The 20814-nt window shown below is 40.1% G+C and overlaps 3 protein-coding genes across 5 annotated transcripts in view; 1 reads left to right on the top strand and 2 right to left on the bottom strand.

Annotated features, from left to right (window-relative positions):
* The window catches only part of REXO5 (RNA exonuclease 5), a 14262-nt gene extending 11906 nt beyond the window's left edge, over window positions 1–2356 (bottom strand). For all 3 annotated transcript variants that reach the window (XR_005824694.1, XM_040575132.1, XM_040575133.1), the window contains exons 1-3: window positions 2211–2356; window positions 1022–1143; window positions 4–130 (exon numbers count right to left, since the gene is read on the bottom strand). Coding sequence is in view for 2 of the 3 variants with exons in the window: in XM_040575132.1 (XP_040431066.1) it covers window positions 4–130; window positions 1022–1143; window positions 2211–2327 (366 nt within the window). In the remaining variant the exon portion in view is untranslated. The remainder of the gene's footprint in view (window positions 1–3; window positions 131–1021; window positions 1144–2210) is intronic.
* On the top strand, window positions 2210–8133 carry ERI2 (ERI1 exoribonuclease family member 2). The gene is given in 10 exon segments (XM_040575135.1): window positions 2210–2477; window positions 2584–2717; window positions 2864–2991; window positions 3135–3192; window positions 3195–3290; window positions 3978–4078; window positions 5262–5343; window positions 6026–6114; window positions 6319–6941; window positions 6943–8133. Coding segments are annotated over 10 exon segments (2043 nt in total). The 5' UTR covers window positions 2210–2454; the 3' UTR covers window positions 7652–8133.
* LOC121078695 (acyl-coenzyme A synthetase ACSM3, mitochondrial-like) lies at window positions 8065–20814 on the bottom strand. Its single transcript, XM_040575136.1, is given in 20 exon segments — window positions 8065–8477; window positions 8479–8516; window positions 8692–8811; window positions 9245–9327; window positions 9330–9343; window positions 9454–9581; window positions 10060–10161; window positions 10834–10914; window positions 11439–11562; window positions 12281–12360; window positions 13268–13355; window positions 13357–13422; window positions 14272–14415; window positions 14653–14860; window positions 15580–15756; window positions 15759–15789; window positions 17139–17371; window positions 18396–18605; window positions 19396–19446; window positions 20506–20814. Coding segments are annotated over 17 exon segments (1725 nt in total). The 5' UTR covers window positions 17337–17371; window positions 18396–18605; window positions 19396–19446; window positions 20506–20814; the 3' UTR covers window positions 8065–8434.

Below are 20814 nucleotides of genomic sequence, written 5' to 3'. Positions count from 1 at the left end.
TACATGCTGGAACACTTTTCTGAGGTGTTTGAACTGTAAATAGAATTTGTAGAAATGGAGTTGGCTCATCTCATGTAGAACAATAACCACAACCCCAGCCAGGTGGCTTTGGTGATAAATATGGCACCAGCTGCAATTAAAAAAAAAAAAAAAGAAATCAAAGTAAAACAATCATCAAGCACTCTTAAAAACAAACTTGGCACCAACCCAGCTTTTAGGTCAGTCAATGGCAAAGTACCAAGTGACTTCAATGAGAAGAGGCTTTTAAAGCCTATCTCAACCAGCCACATATTCCTAGAAGCAACATAACATGAGACAGAAAGGATGAATTGTAGCAAAATTCTGCTGCAGTACCATTTCAAGTCATAACCTACCCACCTCATTTATATGCATCAGAATAGGAATACACACAAGTAACTTCAGCTGTAACGATGCAGTCTAGTCAATCAAACTGAAGAATGAAATTATTTCATCAAAATGAAAGTTTCACAAAATCATTTTCTCTTTGACAGTAAAAATCCAAAGTGGAACATTTTTACCTTTAGCTTTATTGCCAGATTTATTACATTTCACCATATTTATGCCATCCGAGGTTATATACACTCCTCAGCCTCCCACTTCCATTGCTGAGAAACTGCCCCAAAAAAGGGCAGTGATTAAAATGTCTTTCCCAAAACACTCTAGAGAAAACATTTCAATTATATCTGTCGTGAAACATTTTGCGTTAATATTTTAACATCATATTTTTTTTCCTCAATGTGTGAAGCTTCTGTACAACAAAATTATTTAGTTTTTGGTAACTGCATGAAGCAAAGTTATGAAATGGTAGACTTTTTATCAGAGGAGAAATTCTGGTCTCTGGCCAAGTCTAACAAGAACCATATCTACACAATGCAGTCTGTCATTATGGGATCTGTGCTGCAAGGATTCTAAAACAAATGTTGCCTATGCCTTTAGGTAGGTTTTCACAGCATATGAGGACATAAGACAGGGTTGACTCCCAAATATGAAGGTGTTATACCTGGGCTGCGTGGCATTGTGGCATTTTCCCAAAGCTGCATACTTTAACAACTCATAAACCTGGTCATGGCTGACTTCACAGTCCTCACCAAATAAAGCTGCAGACAAGCGAGATGACTTTTCCTGCAAAAAGGAAAAGGCCAGTAAAGAAAGTTTCATGTGATCACACAAGTTTACAGAAAATGAAGTCAATTATACAGTAAAAGGAAACCATTTACCACTTGGGTGCAAACAACTACAGGTAAAATAACTCTTCCATTCAGTATGGACAAAAAGTTTCTTGCCAGATCACACTTAAATATTAAATTTACTCTCAGTGTTTCAGTAACCCAGGTTCTCTAACTTTACAGATGTATTTTGTAACCATGAACATGTGAAGACATACATAGTAAGGAGACTTAAGGTTACTTAATTTGCAAACATGATGTGCTACAGTCTCAACCCATTCACCCGCTTGCTGCTGTAGAGCTTTGGGCATTTATACAAGCGTTATATGTAGCCACTGGTTTTGTTGAAACCCATTTACTTCATTTACACTGTGTCATCTGCTTTGGTGGATGGATCTGCTGGCCTCTGCAGGAAAAAGAATGTTTAATTAACATGCAAGGAAGATACAGGAAAAAAGCATCAGACTAGATGAGATGAAATGAACGCTACCACACAACTCTGCACAACAGCTCTTTAAGCCATGATCCTAAAACGAAGAATTCTCCCAAGCTACTCAGCAAGCAGGTACGTGATTTTGGAGGCCTCTGCTGCCCATCTGCCCTGTTCCAATAGTGCTCTTTAGGCCTGTAAAAGTTTTTTACGGATGTTCTTTTTTACCTAATAAAAAGACATCACGGCATACTGATGTCATAGCTGAAAAGAAAAAAAAACCGGAAAAAAACCACAAACAAGCAGACAACACTACAGATCGAATCCCGCAGGGGGCTTATTCGGGTAGCTGCCTTGCTACCTGACAGCGTTTTCCCCAGCACGCTAACGAGCCTCGTGCTCGTTAGTTGTGGCAGAGCCTGCGCCCCTGGGCTGGGCTGGTGCAATTTAAGGCCGTGGGTTAGAAGTTAAACAGAGGTGCCAGCCTCTGAGGCTCGAGCGGTCAAACCCCCGCTAGGAACAACTCGCAACGCCATGGCCCTCAGCCTCTCGCTCCTCACACTGACCCGGGGTTACCCGCCCCAGCCGCCCACCTTCGCCTTGTGCCGGCCGCCCCGCTCCGTCCTGCTCCTCTTCCGAGCCACCCCCAGCCCCTCCGCGGCGCCGCCGGCCTCAGCGGGCCTCTTGCAGGCGCTCCCGCTGCCGGCCATTGCTCCGCTCCGGGCCGCGGGAGGTTTCCTCAGGGCCGGCCCCGCCCCGCGGCCCGCTCCGCCCCGCTCCGCCCGCGGCTCGGCGGGAAGCTCGAAATGGCGGCCGGCGGCCAGCGCTGAGGCGGGGATGGCCACCAAGCGCCTGGCCAGGTGCGGGCCGCCGGGCCGGGCACCGGGGAGCGCCCCGAGGGGGCTGGGAGGGGAGGCTGGGAGCGAGGCGAGGCGGGTGCTGAGGGGAGCCCGGTGCCGCCCGCAGGCAGCTGGGGCTGGCGAGGAGCAGCGGGCGGGCGCGGAGCAGAGCGGCGGCGGCGCAGCGCTTCGGACACCTGGTGGTCGTGGACCTGGAAGCCACCTGCTGGCGGGGCGAGCGGCGCCACAGCCCCGAGATCAGTGAGTGGGGGCCCGCCGGGTCCTTGGCGCCGTGTTTGCCCTCCCCTGACGGCTCAGGCCGCGTTTAAGCGGACGGAATAATCTCTGTGAGCAGCTTTAACCTTTCTGGCCCTTTTTTCCTCCACCTCGTTTTGGTTTTGTCGCAGTTGAATTTCCAGCAGTCCTGCTGAACACTGCCACAGGAGAGATCGAAGCTGAGTTCCACACCTACGTCCAGCCCCAAGAGCATCCTGTGCTCTCCGAGTTCTGTACGGAACTGACCGGCATAACACAGGTATAGTGCCATTTAGTATGAAGTTAGAATTGCTACTTACCACTATTTTATGGAGACCTTTAAAGAGGGCTAAGGAGAAATAAGCCTCAAATTAATTTCAGTCCATATTAACGCATACATATTCCTTCTTCTCTTTCATAAAGAATCAAGTCAATGAAGGGGTCCCTCTAAACATCTGTTTATCGCAGTTTTTGAAATGGATTCAAAGATACAACAGGAGAAGAAAATTGTATTCAGTTCAGATATTCTAAATAATTCTACTTCAGAAGCAAAACCAGGTACCTTTGTCACTTGGACAGGTAGGTAAAAGTTTCATTTGATTTTTCTGCAAATTAATACCCATTAAAACTGAACATTTGGTGGTGCTCGTAAGATTGCATCTTCACTGCTAGGGAGTCAAAATCCTGTTAAATATTAGGGACGTGATATTGGATAAGACTGAAATATGAATACTGTTGAATTCTGACTTGTTCACTGCATATTTGTCTCTAGGGTTATCGCATTTTTCTGCTTTACATAGACTACAGTGTGTTGCCATTCTCAACAAGTGCAAATGATTTAGTGAGGTCTCCAAGATATTTATGTATCACAAAGTCAATGTTTACTAAGAACATGCGCTCACTTGTCGTCTTATCCCATTGCAGCAACCTAAGTGCTTTTCATGTACAAAGGCTTCATGTGTCCTGTACGCATCTGTACAGGATGTTACTAGTACGTTGATTCATCTCTTTATGTAGGTTTTAAGGCACGCTTAGGACAGTGATGGAAGTACAGCAGTACTGGTGACCTGCCCAATTAAATGTCTGTGCTCTGTATCTGGAGTTATCATGCAAACAGTTGCGTTTTTTCTTGCTGAAATTTTTTGTGTTTTTTTGTTGTTGTTTTGTAACCTCTAGTTCATTGAGATGAGAGAAAGACCTAATTGGAAGGTGTCAGGATTAAAAAAATATAATAAATCTTTATTTGTTTTTGCTTTTTCTGTGCAGATTGGGACCTGGGTGTGTGCTTTGCAGTATGAGTGTAAAGGAAGCAGTTGCGAAAACCTGACATCTTAAATTCCTGGATTGATCTCAAAGCAACATATAAGGTGAGAAAAATCAATAGACTGAAACACTTATACCCATGTTACCATCTCAAAGGCCAAGTATACCTAAACTAATACTGTATGTTCCAGCATCTAGTTACCCCTTGGTTTTCTTTCTGTGTTATCACTCAATAACAAATTGCATGCTCTAGAATAGCGTGAATTTTAACAGAGTCTTAATGCTTGGAAACGTATTGAGTGTTTCTGTTACATAAATGAATGATAATTCCAGAACATTTTTTTGAGCTGCTCTTCCTTTCCTGACATCTTTTGCTCTGATTGCTGCCTTAACTTCTGTTTTTCCTATGCTCTTCTTACTGCTTTACACTGCTGCATGGAAAATAGTGATCCTCATCTGTTTAGATGGTACATATGGATATAGTATGGGAATTAAATATATACATATATATATATATACACACTTGGACCAGAAAGTATATTCTGAGCAGCATTAGTAATACTGGAAAATGAAAATATATATATATGTATACGTATATAAAATGAATTTATACTGAGAAGATGAAAGGCTTTGTGTGTGTGTTTGTGGTGGTGGGATTTTTTTGGCTCGTTTTTCATAGCCTACATGGCAACAAAGAGTTCTGCCTTAGGGACTAACGGCACCTGGGTTCCCCTGTGTAGCCAGGGAAGCTTTCAAAGGTTTATCCAGGAGTCTACCTGTTCACTGATACTTGGAGTTTAAGCAGCAGAATTAAGTCTCTAAAGATAAGCAGTGCAATTATAGGAGAAACAGGGAATATTAAATGAGAAAAAGTACTATATTTGGCACATGTATAAACTCTTTTTAATGCTTATGCCTTTGCAATGTGCAATGGTTTAAATATTCAAGATAGTACTTATAATTGTATTCCTCAGGGCTGTTGTTCTGTTAAGGCCTTCATCAATGTAAACTATAAAGTGCAAATGAAAGTGAAATGAGGTTAGATAGAATGGATTAGTTTAAGGCTGGGAGAAGGGATTTATGGTTCTTTCCATTCTAATCTGTTACAGGGTAAGTCACATACTGAGTTATACTTATCTTCATTTTACAGTTATGATAAATATTTGATTTGCACAATGGCCTTGTGAGATGTACTATTTGTAAGGTGATATTTCTGAACTGTTTTTCACTCCACTGTGAAGGCATTTTGAAATGCTTTTTATTAACCACCTGCATGTTTTTCCCTAGGCCTTCTATAATAGAAAGCCTAAAGGACTAAACGGTGCTTTGCAGGATTTGGGGCTAACTTTTGCAGGACGGGAACATTCTGGTAAGCATGATATGATCATCCTCATTTTAATATATATACGTATCTTTTTATAAGACTAGATAGCTACTATTTAGCTTTAGTTAGCTAAACTAAACTAGCTAATAATATCTACTAGTTAATACAAATCGTAAATGTTACTTCCAGGCTATGCGATGTTCTGTTCAACAAAACCATCAAAGTAAGAAAAGACAGATTATTCAAAGATCAGTTAGTCATTTCTAACCTCGTGCTTTGTATCAGAAATCTTTCCTAAAACTTTTGCCTGTATGTTGCACAAGATCAAGCTCTGGATTGCAAGGGTGCAAAAGAAAAAAGAGTGGGGGAAAGGTAAGAAAACTTGATCTTCCCTGATAGGGCTGGACAGCTATTAGTGTAAGAGAATACCAGCACAATGTGATTTTTTTAATTAAGTTTTTTGACCTAGCTAATACAACTGAACATGGATTTTGATAATTGTGGCTATATATTCAGCTGTATGGGTTGGTCCTTCAGATGTTTCAGCACAGGGGATTTTTTTTCTTTTTAACTTCCACTGCCCTTTTTTGAACTATATAACAGTGTCAGAGTTATGTGAATCCATTTCATTTATGTAAGGTGTATCTAAATGTCACTTTTCCTCTAATAAGAACCATCCCCAGTAGTAGTTTAAAAGGAAGGCATTAATATAACTATGCTTTTGAAGGGTTGGATGACTCTCGGAATACTGCCCGTCTTGCTTGGAGGATGATTTGTGATGGATGTGTGTTGAAAATTACTAAATCTTTGGATAAGGTTAGTAACTATTTCGTATCTATCCTCCTACTTGTCTTATAGCCTGAAATACAGATGAAAGGTGAGCTATAACAAAATCAATATCTTGACTATGAATAATAATAATATCCCTAAGCTGACACACTTACTAGTTTTGTACATTGATTTCTAAAACTTCTTGGGTATTCACTCTCCAAAATCTTGTTTGATTTATGGACTCCCTAGGCATATCTGAAGAAGAATTTAATTTCTAGAACACTGAATGCAAACTTCACTGACAAGACTCCACTGGGAAGTAACAGCAGACCCGAAACATCAAGAGAGAGAACTTGTAAAACAAACTCTCTGGCAGAGAAAAACCACAACAGTATTGCAGGAATTATCATAAATTCTAACGTACAAAATGAAGAACAGCAGACCACTTGCACCGATTCCTCTGCAGACATCCATGCTGCATCTAGCAGCAGCTCGAGGACTGACTTAAACAATCAAGCCCAAAGCTCTTTGTCAGTGTCTACTGACAGACTTCCTCTTCCTCTTGGACATGTGCAGCAATCTCACAGTAATTTATCAACAGGCATTCGGCAAGGATTGAACGGGCATATTATGAGTACAACCAGATACAGCTCTCCAGTACATGAATCAGGACTAGTACTTGTCTCCACTACCATCTCCTCAGTTAACATCTCCACTGAGGATATCAGTACTAGTTCTGATTGTTTACCTCTGCTGGCTGACTGGGAAGATGTAGCTTTAATACCAGAATCTCAATCCGAACAAAAATCAGACTGTGTTGAATTTAAAGATGGCTCAAGTATGGATATTTTAACAGTGTTTGAAGAAGAACAATTCCAAGCAATCAGCTGTGATGAGTTCAGATAATCAAAGTTCAGGGAAAACTGTTGTACCCGTGGAACCTCTCAAATCTATCATTTACAAAAGTCCTGATACTACTATCTATAATGTAGGAACAGTACAAGGGCAGACTTCAAATCTTTCAGCTTTTAAATTACCACCTGCAAAGGTAAATGCTATTTCATCACAATCGACATCAATGAAAAATAATTCTACTCCTTTTGAGGTTCCTAAAAGAAAGCCAACTAGTCCAAAAATGTTCCCACCAGCAAAGAAACGGTCTTTCTCTATATATCAAGAAAAAAATGCATCTTTTGATCGTTCTTTAAGAAGTTCAAACTTGTCCAAAGTGTCTCATGCCATTCTGAACTCCACAGTCAATCTGAATCAGTCTGTAACAGCTGTGAAAAATGAAAAACCAACTCCCCCTCTGTGTAACTGTGGTCGAAGAGCTAAAAGGCTGTATGTATCAAATGCTGGTCCAAATCATGGCAAAGCATTTTTTTGTTGTCCTGTTGGCAAGCATGACAGTAATAAGAAAGGTTGTGGATACTTCAAGTGGGAAAATGCCTTTCTAAAAGAGAAAACTAATGTTCTCACCCTGAATGCAGGTGCCTCGACCTCTCTTGGAACTTGCCCCAGTACTTTAGGAAATTCTTCCAACAAAAAACGTTTGTTCCTTAGGCCATCTATGAGAACTTGACTTTCTTTTTTGTCTGAATCTTTAATCGTTAGTTAACCATACTTAATATAACCAGGACAGTCTAATGATGTCGGATGTTTTCATCCCATTCTCAGAACGTGACATTGCTGGTTAATGTGGATAAAAATTGAAATTGTTCAAGCATACAGAAATATTCATATATTATAAACTATATAATTAATGAAGTGTGAGAGAACAGAAAAAACTAAATGCTAAAATTAGTCTGAGCAGCTGTTATTATTTATACTGTATCATGTATTTTAAATTCTTTGCTAGTCTAGTCCTCAACACTTTAATGATGTAATTTTTACTTGCACTATTTCTTCTAAATACACTTTTAGTGATTATAAGTATAACTTTGAAAATGTATTTATAAGTTGTCACACTTTTCAAAGTGATTCTTGAAGCAAGTGTTCTTTTAAACTCTTTTTTTAAATTATTTAAGTAACAATAAAGATAAATGTCAGTGACACTTTCAAGTTTATTTAATGCATCTGTTGTACTCTTGACTACATGAGTTTTCCATTTCATTTGTATCAGTCTGTCTGCTTTTGTACTATGAGCTATTAGTGTAGCACCAGGGACAGCCAAATGCTGGGGATCAGGTAAGAATTAAGAGTTGGACATGATGATCTTAGAGGTCTTTTCCAACCTAAATGATTCCATGAATTTATGAAAACCTAAACTAAACTTTTACTCTACATTACCATGTAAATCAGCACTATCTTACTTTTGTTTAAAAAACAAAAGACCTACCCTATAAAAAAAACAACAGAAACTCTACTATTTTCTCCACTCCTTCTGGCGTAGTTCATTTCTTCGGATCTCCACTAACAGTTTTTGGCAACTGTTGAACAAACTCCATCTAATGGGAAAGGGAAGAAATTGCATACAAAATAAGATACAGTTTACCTAAATTTTGACTTACTTAATCTCAGCAGCATGGCCTTATAAGCATATAATAGTTGATACCTGCTACCAAATAATTCACTACCTGCTACTGAAAAATATTTAAAATATTGGGTTAATTGAAGACTCACCTTCCGAGGATACTTGTATGGAGCAGTAACTTTCTTAACATGGTCCTGTAGCTCTTTCATCATTTCTTCTGGATCACGTGCAACATAGTCAGATGTTAAAACAACAAAGGCTTTCACTACCTTAAAGTTAAAGGAACAATGGGTTAAATGCCAATGAAACACAGCACAACAGTAAGATTTGAAACATTAACCAAACACTTGCTGACAAAATGTAGAACAATGTATAGGGCTGATACAAACAGCTTGCCACTGTCTGCACATGTTGAATTTGTATGGACCGGAGGTAATTTATATACATTTACTAAAGACCCATAATTTTAAGTATTTGAATGTTAAGAAAAATTTTCAAATGGTGCTTTTGTTGTATGTGATACTGGGGCAACTGTCTCCGGTCAGTTTTTTCCGGCATGGAGGGATAGAGTAGAATGCCAATTTGAATTTATTTAGTTTAAAAAATTAATCACTGGGTAGACAAATCCAGTGGAAAATGGGTTCATCAGCTCTGGTATGCACAAAGCTACTTTTAGATAGAAGCTTGTTTAACTTAGTTTACCTCTCCCCTGATGGGGTCTGGACTGCTGACTACTGCTGATTCCACCACTGCAGGATGCTCTAATAGGGCACTTTCTACTTCAATGGTCCAATACGGTATCTTTAAAACGAAGGTCTTTTTGAAACACACATTTGAAATACACATACCATCACACCTGAATCAGCTGTATTGTTCAAGTTTGAAGATGTACTATTAATCAGTTAACTTACCCAGCAGAAGTAATGACATCATCAGATCTTCCAACAAACCAGAAGTATCCGTCTTCATCCATAATCCCCCTGTCTCCAGTAACATAAAAATCCCCATGTATTGTTGCCTCTGTTTTCTCTGGATCATCCTGGTAAACATGAAATTGTATTTTATATAAAAACAGCTTGAAAAATACATTACATTGCATTCTAACATATTCAGTACATAAGTTATGGTAAAGCCAAATGTTCAAAGATTTCAGCTTTTCAGACTGGTCCATGTCATCATGTGCATCAAATTCAAGTGGGACACAAATAATGGTGAATTATAATAAACATTCACCATTACTAATCCACAAAACTAAATCTGTCAAAGATTTCCCTTTTTATTAAGAAAATAGCAATCAAAAGAAAGTGGATTTTAACTTGTTAGGCAAGACACTGTCATCGAACGACTAATTGTGTAAGTAGACTAAATAGCTGCATTAAAAAAAAATGGAAATCCCTCTTTCCTCCCCACAGGCTTTTATCCTTCTAAGTAGAGAATATGTATAGGAAATGAGGCATCAGATTCCTTGTGACAGAGATTTAACAAGACATCTGCTTTAATTGTAGTAGGGTTCTTACAGTATAGCAAGTAAAAAGAAAAGGCGGTCTTGTAGGTTTTACTCTGATGGCAATATCTCCTTCTTTTCCAGGAGACAGAATATTACCGTTTTCATCTATAATCTGAAAATAAACAAAACACTGTTTTATTATCTTGGACTCAAAGTAGAAATCATTAAATTAAGATTATAGAATCTTGGTGCTCATTTAAAGTATTTAGTTGAAATATTTCATGGAAAACTATTTGGAGCAGTAGAGGACAGGTCTTACCCTGACATTTCAAGTGTAAGATCACTACAAATCCACTGTATTTCACACTGGGTCTTTTATCTGAGGAATTCCAAATACTGTGCAAACATGTATTGAAGTTGGTAAGACCCCAGAAGACGATAAGCAATGGGGTGGGAAAACCTTAAGAACTGAAAGATACTAAAATCTTAAACAATATTGCAAATTGATCTAGTGCTAGAATCTGCATCAACAGATTTGTTATCACCAGGAAATAACATTCGCTCCCACTCTTCCTTAACTCGGTAATTTAATTTCTGTCATTGCCTTAGCATTTGATATTTAACCACCAGTTATCAGTAGGTTGTCATCTATGTAACCCTGTTGAGGCTGATACAACAGGGAGGTCTAGATGCTCACTTTGCACATTCAGTTTGGGACAGGAACTTTTTCACTCTCATTTCCTGTTGAATGATGCTACACAGTACAACTCCATGTTAAAGCTTTCAAACCTTTCTCATGGAAAATGATTATTGAAGAGAGACAGTGCTACCAGAGGTACAATACCTTGACATCATATGTTGGAGATGATTTTCCCATACTACCAGGCTTAATTTTCATTCCCTTAAAATTTGCACAGACCAGCACCTGTAACAGATGTGTTTGTTTGTTTTTCTTTTCTTAATTAAATGACAACTTGTACAGTCTTTACCTCAGGTTTAAAATACTCAGCTAACATTGCAAATTTCTATAAGAAATAATAACGGTCCTCATTATAATCATATCCTGTTCTAAATGAATAGAATGTTCTAAAGATAGCTTTTAAAGCAGAATTTGGAATGCAGTAATGAGGAATATACCTCTTTTGTGTTAGTTCTCAATTCAAAGCTCACAAGAGTGAGTAACAGTGCTTGGATTTTGGGTAAAGACATTACAATTGTTCTAGGACTAAAAAAACACTATGTTTTTCTACTGTTGCCTATCACAATTGACTTTGTAACTGTTGTGATAGTTGTGATGAATCGGTGTTGTTGGAATGTGCTGAAGGGATGAGGAGTATGTAAACTAAATACAACCGTGTAATCTTTTTAATCACTTTTTCTTGGCAACATGAATGGAATTTATCGTTGTATCTGTAAAGTATAATTTTTCATCTGTAAAGCTGTACATACTGTTTCTGTCTGTCCATAGCCTTCATGAATATCCAGCCCAGTCTGCACTTTCCATTTTTCTATCACATCGGGGTTGATCGGCTCCCCACCACTCACACAGTGACGCAGACTTTTGAATGTATAGCTTGGTGGGAAAGAGAAATTAAATAACTGGCAGTTATCTATCTGTTATGTCCCATTCAATACTCTGTTCCAGTATTGTGGGAACCTTTCTACACAAAAATAAAAATTTTACTGAGAGCTATTAATTCTATTTGAACTGTGTAGCACTGAACAGAAACAAATCTGAAAAAAAGGCAAACAAAAATGAAAACACCTGTTTTACTCCTGTATTATTTGAAAATCTTATAATCAATATTGTGTTTCTAACCCTAGAAACTGAACTGGAGTCTAACCCGAAGAGGATTGATGAAATTCAACCCTAATGACAAAAAAAAAAAATAGCACAGGAGAGTTAAATGAGGCCGAATAGTTTTGCATACATTTCACCAAGCTGTACTGACATACACTTCTTGTAGCGTATATGACTGGGGAAACACAGCAGAAAAACAAAGGGAAGGAGAATGTGACTATAAAAGCACTTTGGAGGATAGGTTAAGCATGATACCATGATTATCTTATTATAGCTTCAGCTAAACTGCTTTTCACTGTTATTTATGAAATCTGAGGTGGCACCCTGACTCTTTCTGACTTTCTTTATCACACATAAGACTCAAGATGCTGAGAAATACACAGAGTTACTGTTACACCATTGTAAATTTGGAATAAAATCAAGGTGAGCTGAGCACTTGGTTCATTGTTTTGATCAAATCCACCACTAGAAGTACTCTGCTTTTTCTTACCTGGACAGTTTATGTTGCACAAACATTCGATATGCGGTTGGAGGAGAACAAAAGACAGTTATGGGGTATCTTGACAGACTCTAGAGAATTTAGAATAAGAAAAGTGAATGTTGCCAATACACTGAAACCCATGAAGTCTCATCTATATTATAAGAGATAATGTAATGATCTCTGTCTACATTGAGCTTATAAAACACATGAACAAAATGTTAGTGTCCAAAAAACAGTTAGTTCTATAGTTGCCAACACCAACATACAGCAGTTTTATCTAACTAGTTTCTTCTTCAAAACAGAATCTACATCATCTTACAATTAATTCACCACACCAGAGTTTTGTGCTCTTGAAAGCTTTGCAGTCCTTGTTGCAGAGTTTCTTCATAACTGAAGTTTAAGTAGAAAACAAGTGAAACCATGAGGCTACTTTCTGAGATATTCTGTAGGAGTAAAACCAAGTGTTCTTCAAGAGAGCCTAATGTTATCTAACAGTTTCCAGCCGTCTAAGTAAAATAAATATGATGATGGTAGTCTTTTTCAAAGGATGAAGGGTTGTGTGTGGAGGACATAAGACAATATAACGTTGACGCCATTTGTTAAAGAAATTCAGCCTTGCTGCATCTTCACTCCTTAACGTTGGATTACTTGGTGCAGGCAACTGAAATTCTCATTTATCTGTTATTATCACTTATTTTAATAACACCACTAAGTGCTCTGCAAATCCCAGTCCAATTTCTTTTGTGCTTCTTTCAGGCCTTAGAATGAATGTTTGCAAGTTTGCGCAGTAAAACCTGTTTTCAGCAGAGTATATGATTAAACTGTTCCGATGTCAGTTGTGCTTTTATGTATCTGCAGCACCTAGTACTGAAATAATGACTTAATATTACCGTTGTGCTACATGCTGCCCCCTGTGCACCACCAGGGGAAATGAAAGGTTTGACAAGACCAGCAAGCAAGAATAGTGCTGTTTGTTGCTGAGCCCTCCTCACTTACCTCAAAGACAGTAACTGGGTTGAACTGTGGCATTTTATGTACAAATACACATGCCCCTTGAATCCACGTCGAAAAAACTGGTCCAAGGTGCCTTTGCCCAGCCTGTGTCTGATGTGCTCCAAAATATATCTGAAGGAGTCAAGTCCAGCCAGTACCTGGTAACAAAAGGAAACACGGTTCACAATCTGTATTTGGCAGGAAAAAGACAAGCATTAAAATATCAACACAAGATATGTCACGGAGTCCCATCCAGCACTGTTTGTCTTGGGTAAATGACACTTAAAAATGGCTGAATTTCTGAGCACAAGTGAGCCACAGCACAGTGAGGATGTCATCCAGACAGACTGATGTTGCATTTTTCTAAAGGAAGTTATACTGATGGACAAGCAAATGCCACCTCAGAACATGGTACTGTATGAATGTAAGATTGCCAGGGTTTCACTGAACTCACTTTTAGAGATAAGGATTTTTCGGTTGTTTGTTTACTTTCACTTTGGTCTCTCCTGATTTGTTATTCCTTCCCAGTTTCAGTGAAGTGTACTGCCATATCAATTTTATAAACAACATTGCTTTATAAATGTAAAGATTCTGAACTATCAACATTTTGTTCCTGTGGAAGTTGTGTCTAATCTAGACGTGTGTGAGTTCAGAAACTTCACACCCACATTTTTTTCTCTTTTATGATACAGACTTTATAAACTTGTGCTGATGTTCAGTTTGGGGTAATCGGTTAACTGTACACAATGAAGAAGTTATCAAAAGTTAAAGAAAACACTGAAAAGAAATTAGTAAGGCCATTTGACTGCTACATTCTATACATACTGGCTGGACTCAAAGTATGACTTGTTTCCCAGGAAAAACACAAACAAACCTTGTTCAAATTTAACAGAATGATTGTTTTTTAAAAAAGTGAAACAAAGGCTTCTGGAAAAAAATCTTGTGTTTCTCTTCCTTCTGCCATGTGACCAGCTACACAAACATGTCTGTCAAAATAATATCCATACCTTCCACTTACTGTGAGGCCAATACCATAGCTGCTGTGGGAATGTTCAGTCATTTTGGGGGATCCTGTAGTTCCACTGGTAAAATAGATGGCCATTGGATCTTGATGCTTTGTGGTCACACACTGGTGACTAGAAGGAGCATTTCTTTAAAATAAGCAAAACGATGAATAAAGTGATTTGAAAGTGTGACTTACATGCTCTTAAAAATGTTTAACTAAAATAAGTTTTGCAGCAATCAGAAACATCAAAAACACTGACATTTTTCCATTGCGCAGCCCTAGAAGGATAGGAACATATTGGCATGTGCCAGCATTTCCTATTCAAAACAAACTAACATGTTTTTATTTTTGCTGTGGCACTTTCACAGTGGTGGTTACTCACTTCAGGAGATCTTTAAAGTTCAGCCATCCTTCTCTGTGGCCCTCTGACACAAGCAACTTGAATTTCAGAGACTGGCATTCAGCCCCAACTGAATCTACAGCTGGTGCCACAAAATCATCAGTGATGATGCACTTTGCCTTGGATTTCTGTAGTCGATAGAGAATGTCCTTCGCTGTCAACTGCTGCGTTCCAGGAATCAGGATAGTTCCTAAAGGGGAGGAAGTAGAATGGAAAAAGAGCCTAAACATTTAATATAATAATACTTGTACCTACAAGCAGACTTCAGCTTACCTAGTGCTTTTGAGTGAGACAAGGCAGTATTAAAGCAGGATTTGGTCCTACATTTGTAAATACACTGATTTATTTGATGGATTAAATTCTATGTGAGGATGAGCACAAGTTAGCCAATACTAGGCTGATCACAGGACACTAACAGAAATCAACAGAACAACTTTTCTCGTTTTGAAAACACCTCCACTGGACCATGCCTTCTCTCTGGACTCAATTTCTTTACTGGTAGACAGAGCTGTACCCTACTAGTGTTTGTGAGGCACCAATACATTCTGGGTTGTAAATTCTGGCAAGCTGAGTACTTAACAGATCCCACAGGGGAACACATGAAACACTTGGTTAAGCGTGGGTTAATTTCACTGCAAGTTTGCAAGAAGGTGCATTTGTGATTCATCACAAGTGCTGGAAAGAGAATGACAGAGGCACACGGACTCACAGGGTTTCCTTAATAGATAGAGCATGTGCGGAAGTCCTAAAAGTATCACAAAGATAAACTTGGCACGAAGGATGTTCTTGATCAGTGTGGCAATAGCTCATCTTCAACAGCATGTTTGTAGTTCTGATTGTGTTAAAAAGCAAGGATTGGCTTAAGTCATAATTTCTATACCTGAATACTATTTCTATGCTTTTACCAACCTGTTCTCAAGCAAGCCACATTCACCAGCCACCACTCTGGGATCCGGGGCAGAATCAGAAGAACTCTGTCTCCCCGTTGCAGACCACAGACATCGGAGAGTACATTAGCTACTTTCCTGGAAAGGACTCCCAGCTCCTCAAAGCTCCATTTTACCTCTTCTCCATCACCATCTACCCCCATAACGCAGGATTTTTAGTTTTTTTTCCCTCCTGTAGAACAAAAGGGTGCAGTGTAAACACTTCATTTTAGAAACATGCTGCCTTTAAGTCTGAGGAAGAAGAGCATTTACCAGTTATTCATTGCTGGAGAAATCTGGGGATGCAATTGAAATCTGCCACTGATTCCAAATGAGGCAAAGAACTCTCCTTCAGCATAAACAGCCTATGAATGTCATTTAAGAAATTAAATTTGTATTCCTTTCCTGAGCTCATCATGTTACACTCTGAAGAGGTTGTACAACCTTTTGTTTCAGGCCATGAAAACAAAGCAGCTGATAAATGTGGGTTCTTCTGGGCTGTGCCCCAGAGTTTCCCAAACCCTCAGAGGTCATTTCCAACTTCATCTGGAATTGGGCCTGTTTGGTAATTCTGAAAATTAAATCACAGGTTCAAAAGCATAGGCCCACACAGTGTGAACTGATGTGTGAAAAGTGAAATGTATGTATACAATGTGCTCTAAAGGGGCCCAATGCATTTAGCAGTAGCACTGTGCAAGCCGCTTCTTGAGCAAAACTCTCTGGGGCAAAAGAAATATGGTTTATTTTCAAATATTTGAAGGTACAGTAACACTAAGGCTCATTTTCAGGAAGCAGATTTTAGCTGTGCACTTCAGAGCACCAGATGCTGTTTCTTGCTCAGCCTGCCAAAATCTGTTTTTTCTGCAAAAGGAACAATTGCTCCCTTTGTGTCAGATAGGTGATACCTCTGCTCTGTTCCTGCTGCCAGGTGGACATAACTATGTTTAGACCTCATCATGAAGAACCTGAGCCTGCAAAACCAGTCCTACATCCACAGACTCGAGTTACATAACAGGATAGGTGATAGACCTATACTTTCTTTTTTCTCCCTGTTTTTCTCCTTTCCTTGTTTAGACCTCATGTCTGTTTGGGCACTCAGTTTTCAGTTTTGTAGATGTAAAGTCCCTGATGCAAAGATTTCTCAGTTGGGAAAGGATGGAGAGGTTTGACATTACACAGTATTATTCATTCTGTAGGCAGGCAATGAAATGTATGGAGGTCAAGTGATTTGGCCAGCAGAACCAGACAGGGTGCATGTCACAGCTGATGGTGGAACTAATGCGTGGTTTAGAGCAGTAAAAAGTCCATTGTCTTATTCTTGAAGCACCTGCTTACAGTCATTCTCACTGGAGTTACTGATTAAAAAAATGAACTACTTGGACTCATAGACAGGACAGCATGTGGCCTAAGGGATCTACAGATTCAAAATGCATGAGATGATCATCAGATTATAATCAAGAGCATAACTCAGTGGTTTGGTTACTGGATTTGTCACTGACAGCATTAACTACTTCAGCATCTGAGAAGCCACGGAACTGTTACCTTTTCTATTTCAGTCCATCTGTCCAGCACATCGCTTGCAAAGTTGAAGTACTCCGGCACCTCTGGTCTGTACTGTTGTTTTATGGCTTCATAACTAAAAGAGGTGGAAACCGTGTAGCTCTGACTGCAAAGCTGGAGAGATTTTCTCAGGGCAGCACGCAGAGATACAGCACTCGGGACCTTCAGTAGAAAATGCATGGCAGCAACAATGGCTATAGCCTCTCCAAGAAATTCTGCAGTGACACAGATACAAACCTGGTATTAGCCACGTGGTTTCAGAACAGCTTTTTCATCACACAGTGCATACACTGGAAAAACAGTAACTGTTAATTGGAATACCTGCTGAGGACAGCTCTGGTTTTGCCACTGTGTAGCCCCTGCTCTCTCCTGACCATCATGCAGTTGAGATCCTGACCACACACTCAAGCAGCACCACTCAGCCAGCCATCAGTGTGATAGCTTACCTGTTCACATTCCTTCCCTCCCCACAAGCCCTGCTGATCTGGTAGATCACATTGCAGTTACCTTATATAGCAGAGAGATGCTGAAAGCTCTTAAACTGTGACTTCTGTAAATGAAATGTCTGCTACTGATTGACAACGCAGAAGTAACAGTGTGGACCAAGATGCCACAAAGATAATCCAACAATCCTGCGTTAGTTACTGGCTGACCAGTGTTACTTAGTACAAAGATATCTGTAGTTTTTCTAGTCTATCAGCACTGGGAATATGCTGTCTGCCAGGAATTAAATCAATGTAGGAAAGCCCTGAAAATAGTTTTAGTATTGATGTATGAAATACTATTTTGACATGTGGTCAGCAAAAAACACCATTTTATGAGATGGGGAAACTTTAAAAGACTCCCTGATAAAGGATCCAAAGTGTAGAGCCTTACTTCTGTAGGCTGAACTTCTGTAGCCTGAACTTAGCAGGAGGACTGAAAAATCTGAAGTCATTATTTTCATGCATTGTCAATTTTTATTTACAAAATAATATAAACAACGATAATTCCTTACTGAATTAATTATTATCCAGCTGCAAACCCATGTGATTTTAGTGATTCAATGAAGCAAAAAGACTTCTTTTTTTTTCAATCTCTAACATTCAGTTTGTGTATGAAAAACAGGAAAGAAACACAGCCAAATGAAAGACGGAGAGGAACAGGGAAAAGAGGGAATGTGGTCAGACAAGAAGCAAACCCAGTGCCAAAAAAGTGCCCTGGCCAGCAGCTTTCAGGGGCGGGTGGAGGGTCAGTTACCTTGTGAAAAAGCTGTCAGTCCCAATTTACTGCTTCTTGGCCTTGCACCAAAATGGAGTCCTCTCAGTGTTGAGATGCGTCCCAGCTTTGACTTCTCACGCAGATCTTAGACTCCTGGCTGTGCACCTGTCTGGCACTGTCATTGCATTCAGTGACTGACTCCTGTGTTTGTTACACGTACTTTGGACTCACACAAAAGGCAGCCAAGTCCTGTCCAGTGAGAAGAGCTGACAAATTTCTGCAGAGCTCAAAGAGGCAGAAAGTGAGAGGTTAAAATCTCTCCTGTTTCTTTCTCCTCCCCTGCTCCCACTCACCAGCCCCTGGCTAAAAACATACTTAAGACCTTGCTGCAACCAAATCACATCTGTTACATTCTGGCTAGGACAACACAGGGAACAACAGCCTTATGATTAGTTAATAGACTGTGTGAGTACACTGCTGAGCAGGTAGCTTGGGGTACCTCAAGAAACCATAGCAGTTCAGCTATGATTGACAATGAGTATTGATTCCTGGGATGCTGCTGCTGGTGCCCTGACCAACCTTGTTAATGTGTACGCTAGAGACTTGATAGGTTTTATAAGTGCTCTGCCTCATGTTCAGAGAACAAACAGTTAAGTTGTGCTCCAGCATTGCTGCCTCCTCTGCTCTTCTCCCACAGGAGAGATGGGAGGGAACATTTGCCAACCCCTCTCTGTCCTGGCCACAGCAAGGCATCACTGCAGAGCCCGTCATCAATGTGGGCATGGCCATGGCATTGGTATGTACTTTTGCCATCAGCCTCTGCTGCAAGGACGGCACCTGCCAGGGAGATGGAGACAGCTGTAGCTTAAATTGAGGCACCAAGATTTTTTGTAAGAGTTTGGCTGCTCAAGCCCTAAGTCCTTCCTGCTGCATCTTCATTCTCTAAGGCCAGCAGAGAGATTGCTAACACCCATCAATGTGTTTGGAGCAAAACAGTCCTCTCAGTGCTGACCAGCAAGGGTGGCGCTGCGGTCTTAACCTGGCATGTGCTTTTGCCTGCACTCCCTTCTGGGGTTCTGCCCATGTCAGTCTGTGACAAGCAGACAAAAAGGCGATGCTAACCAGCTCCCTGAAATGTTCATTGCAGCACAAAAAAAAAAAAAAAAATCAAAAGATTCCCCCAAACAACAAAGCTGCTCTCTACCTAGCAGTAAAGAAGGACCTGCAGTCTGCAGGAGCAACATTTTAAAAAGTTCTTTGAAATGCAAGCAACAAAATCCTCACAGAAGGCAAACAGCCTTAAAGGGATTCCCTACTCAGATTGCATCACCCCAGAGGAGGCACAGAATTAAACCAAACATGACAGCAACCAGCTTGTGATGTCAGTGAATGTGCCAGGAATACTTAGGAAGAAAACCTTCCACAGTGACCAAAGTGTAAAAGAGGCGTAACTGTTTCTCTGTATTATTCTTTTGATAAAGCATAAAACTATTTTCCTGAGCATGGATGGGTTTTTCCAAAGCCCTCAGCTCTCCTCACCACAGAAGCACCCCAGTTATGTTCTGCGTGGTGAATTGCATGTCCTCTGCACCGCTCACAGCTGCCTGCAGAAATCCTCCCTCCTGTGCCAGGCTGTCCCCACAGGCCCAGCTCCACAGACTATTGCTGCAACTCACCAGAACTTTGAGTCTTTCACACACCCCCAACCCAGCAAAGATTACATGACTTTTAATTTACTTGTGATCAATAATCCCACCAAGGTATAACAATTGCTGTAGAGTTAAATGAGCCTCAAAGACTTTGCAGGAGCAAAGCTTTATATACAATGTAAATGTCATCTCCTGTTGCAGTTGTAACAGTTAAATACTTCCATTCATTTATGAACTTTTCTCCCCTATTTTATCCTATGTGTAAATAACATGATAGTCCTGCCCCTAGTGAGGCCTCCTTAGCTCTGTCCTCTACCTGCTTTCACAAAATATCTTCATTTTTCTCCTCTTGATCGTCCAAAAAGCTCAAGGGCTAACAGAGGGAGATGAGGCCCTCATGGACAGTAGTACACAGAGGCACCTTCCTTCAGAAACCAATGCTAAGTGGTGTGCATTTTTACTCTGGTAATACATTTTGAGTATTTCAAGGCTAAAATTACCCGTATGAGGAGTTTCTGTTTCAGCTGGCCCCTTTACACCATGAAAACTTCAGGAGCTTGACAGGCCACTGAGGAAAGGGCCAAACAGCGGCTGTCCCTTCTGCTGGGGCACACTCGCCATGTGTAGGCAAAAAAAAAAAAGCAGGACTGAGGCCAGCTGGCTCCATCGCTCTTGAGTGGCAGCCAGCCCACTCCCGGGCCCACCTCTCCTCCTAATTCCACAATCACTAACACAAACCGAGCCTTTAATCCCGGGACTGAGTTTCCAAGCACAGAAAAAGCAACCAAGACGAGCAACTTTACTCAGTG

The sequence above is a fragment of the Cygnus olor genome, chromosome 15 (genome assembly GCF_009769625.2).
Source record: "Cygnus olor isolate bCygOlo1 chromosome 15, bCygOlo1.pri.v2, whole genome shotgun sequence".
Classification (NCBI taxonomy): domain Eukaryota; kingdom Metazoa; phylum Chordata; class Aves; order Anseriformes; family Anatidae; genus Cygnus; species Cygnus olor.
Note: the sequence above shows the minus strand (reverse complement) of the source record. Positions and strands in the feature narration are given on the sequence as shown.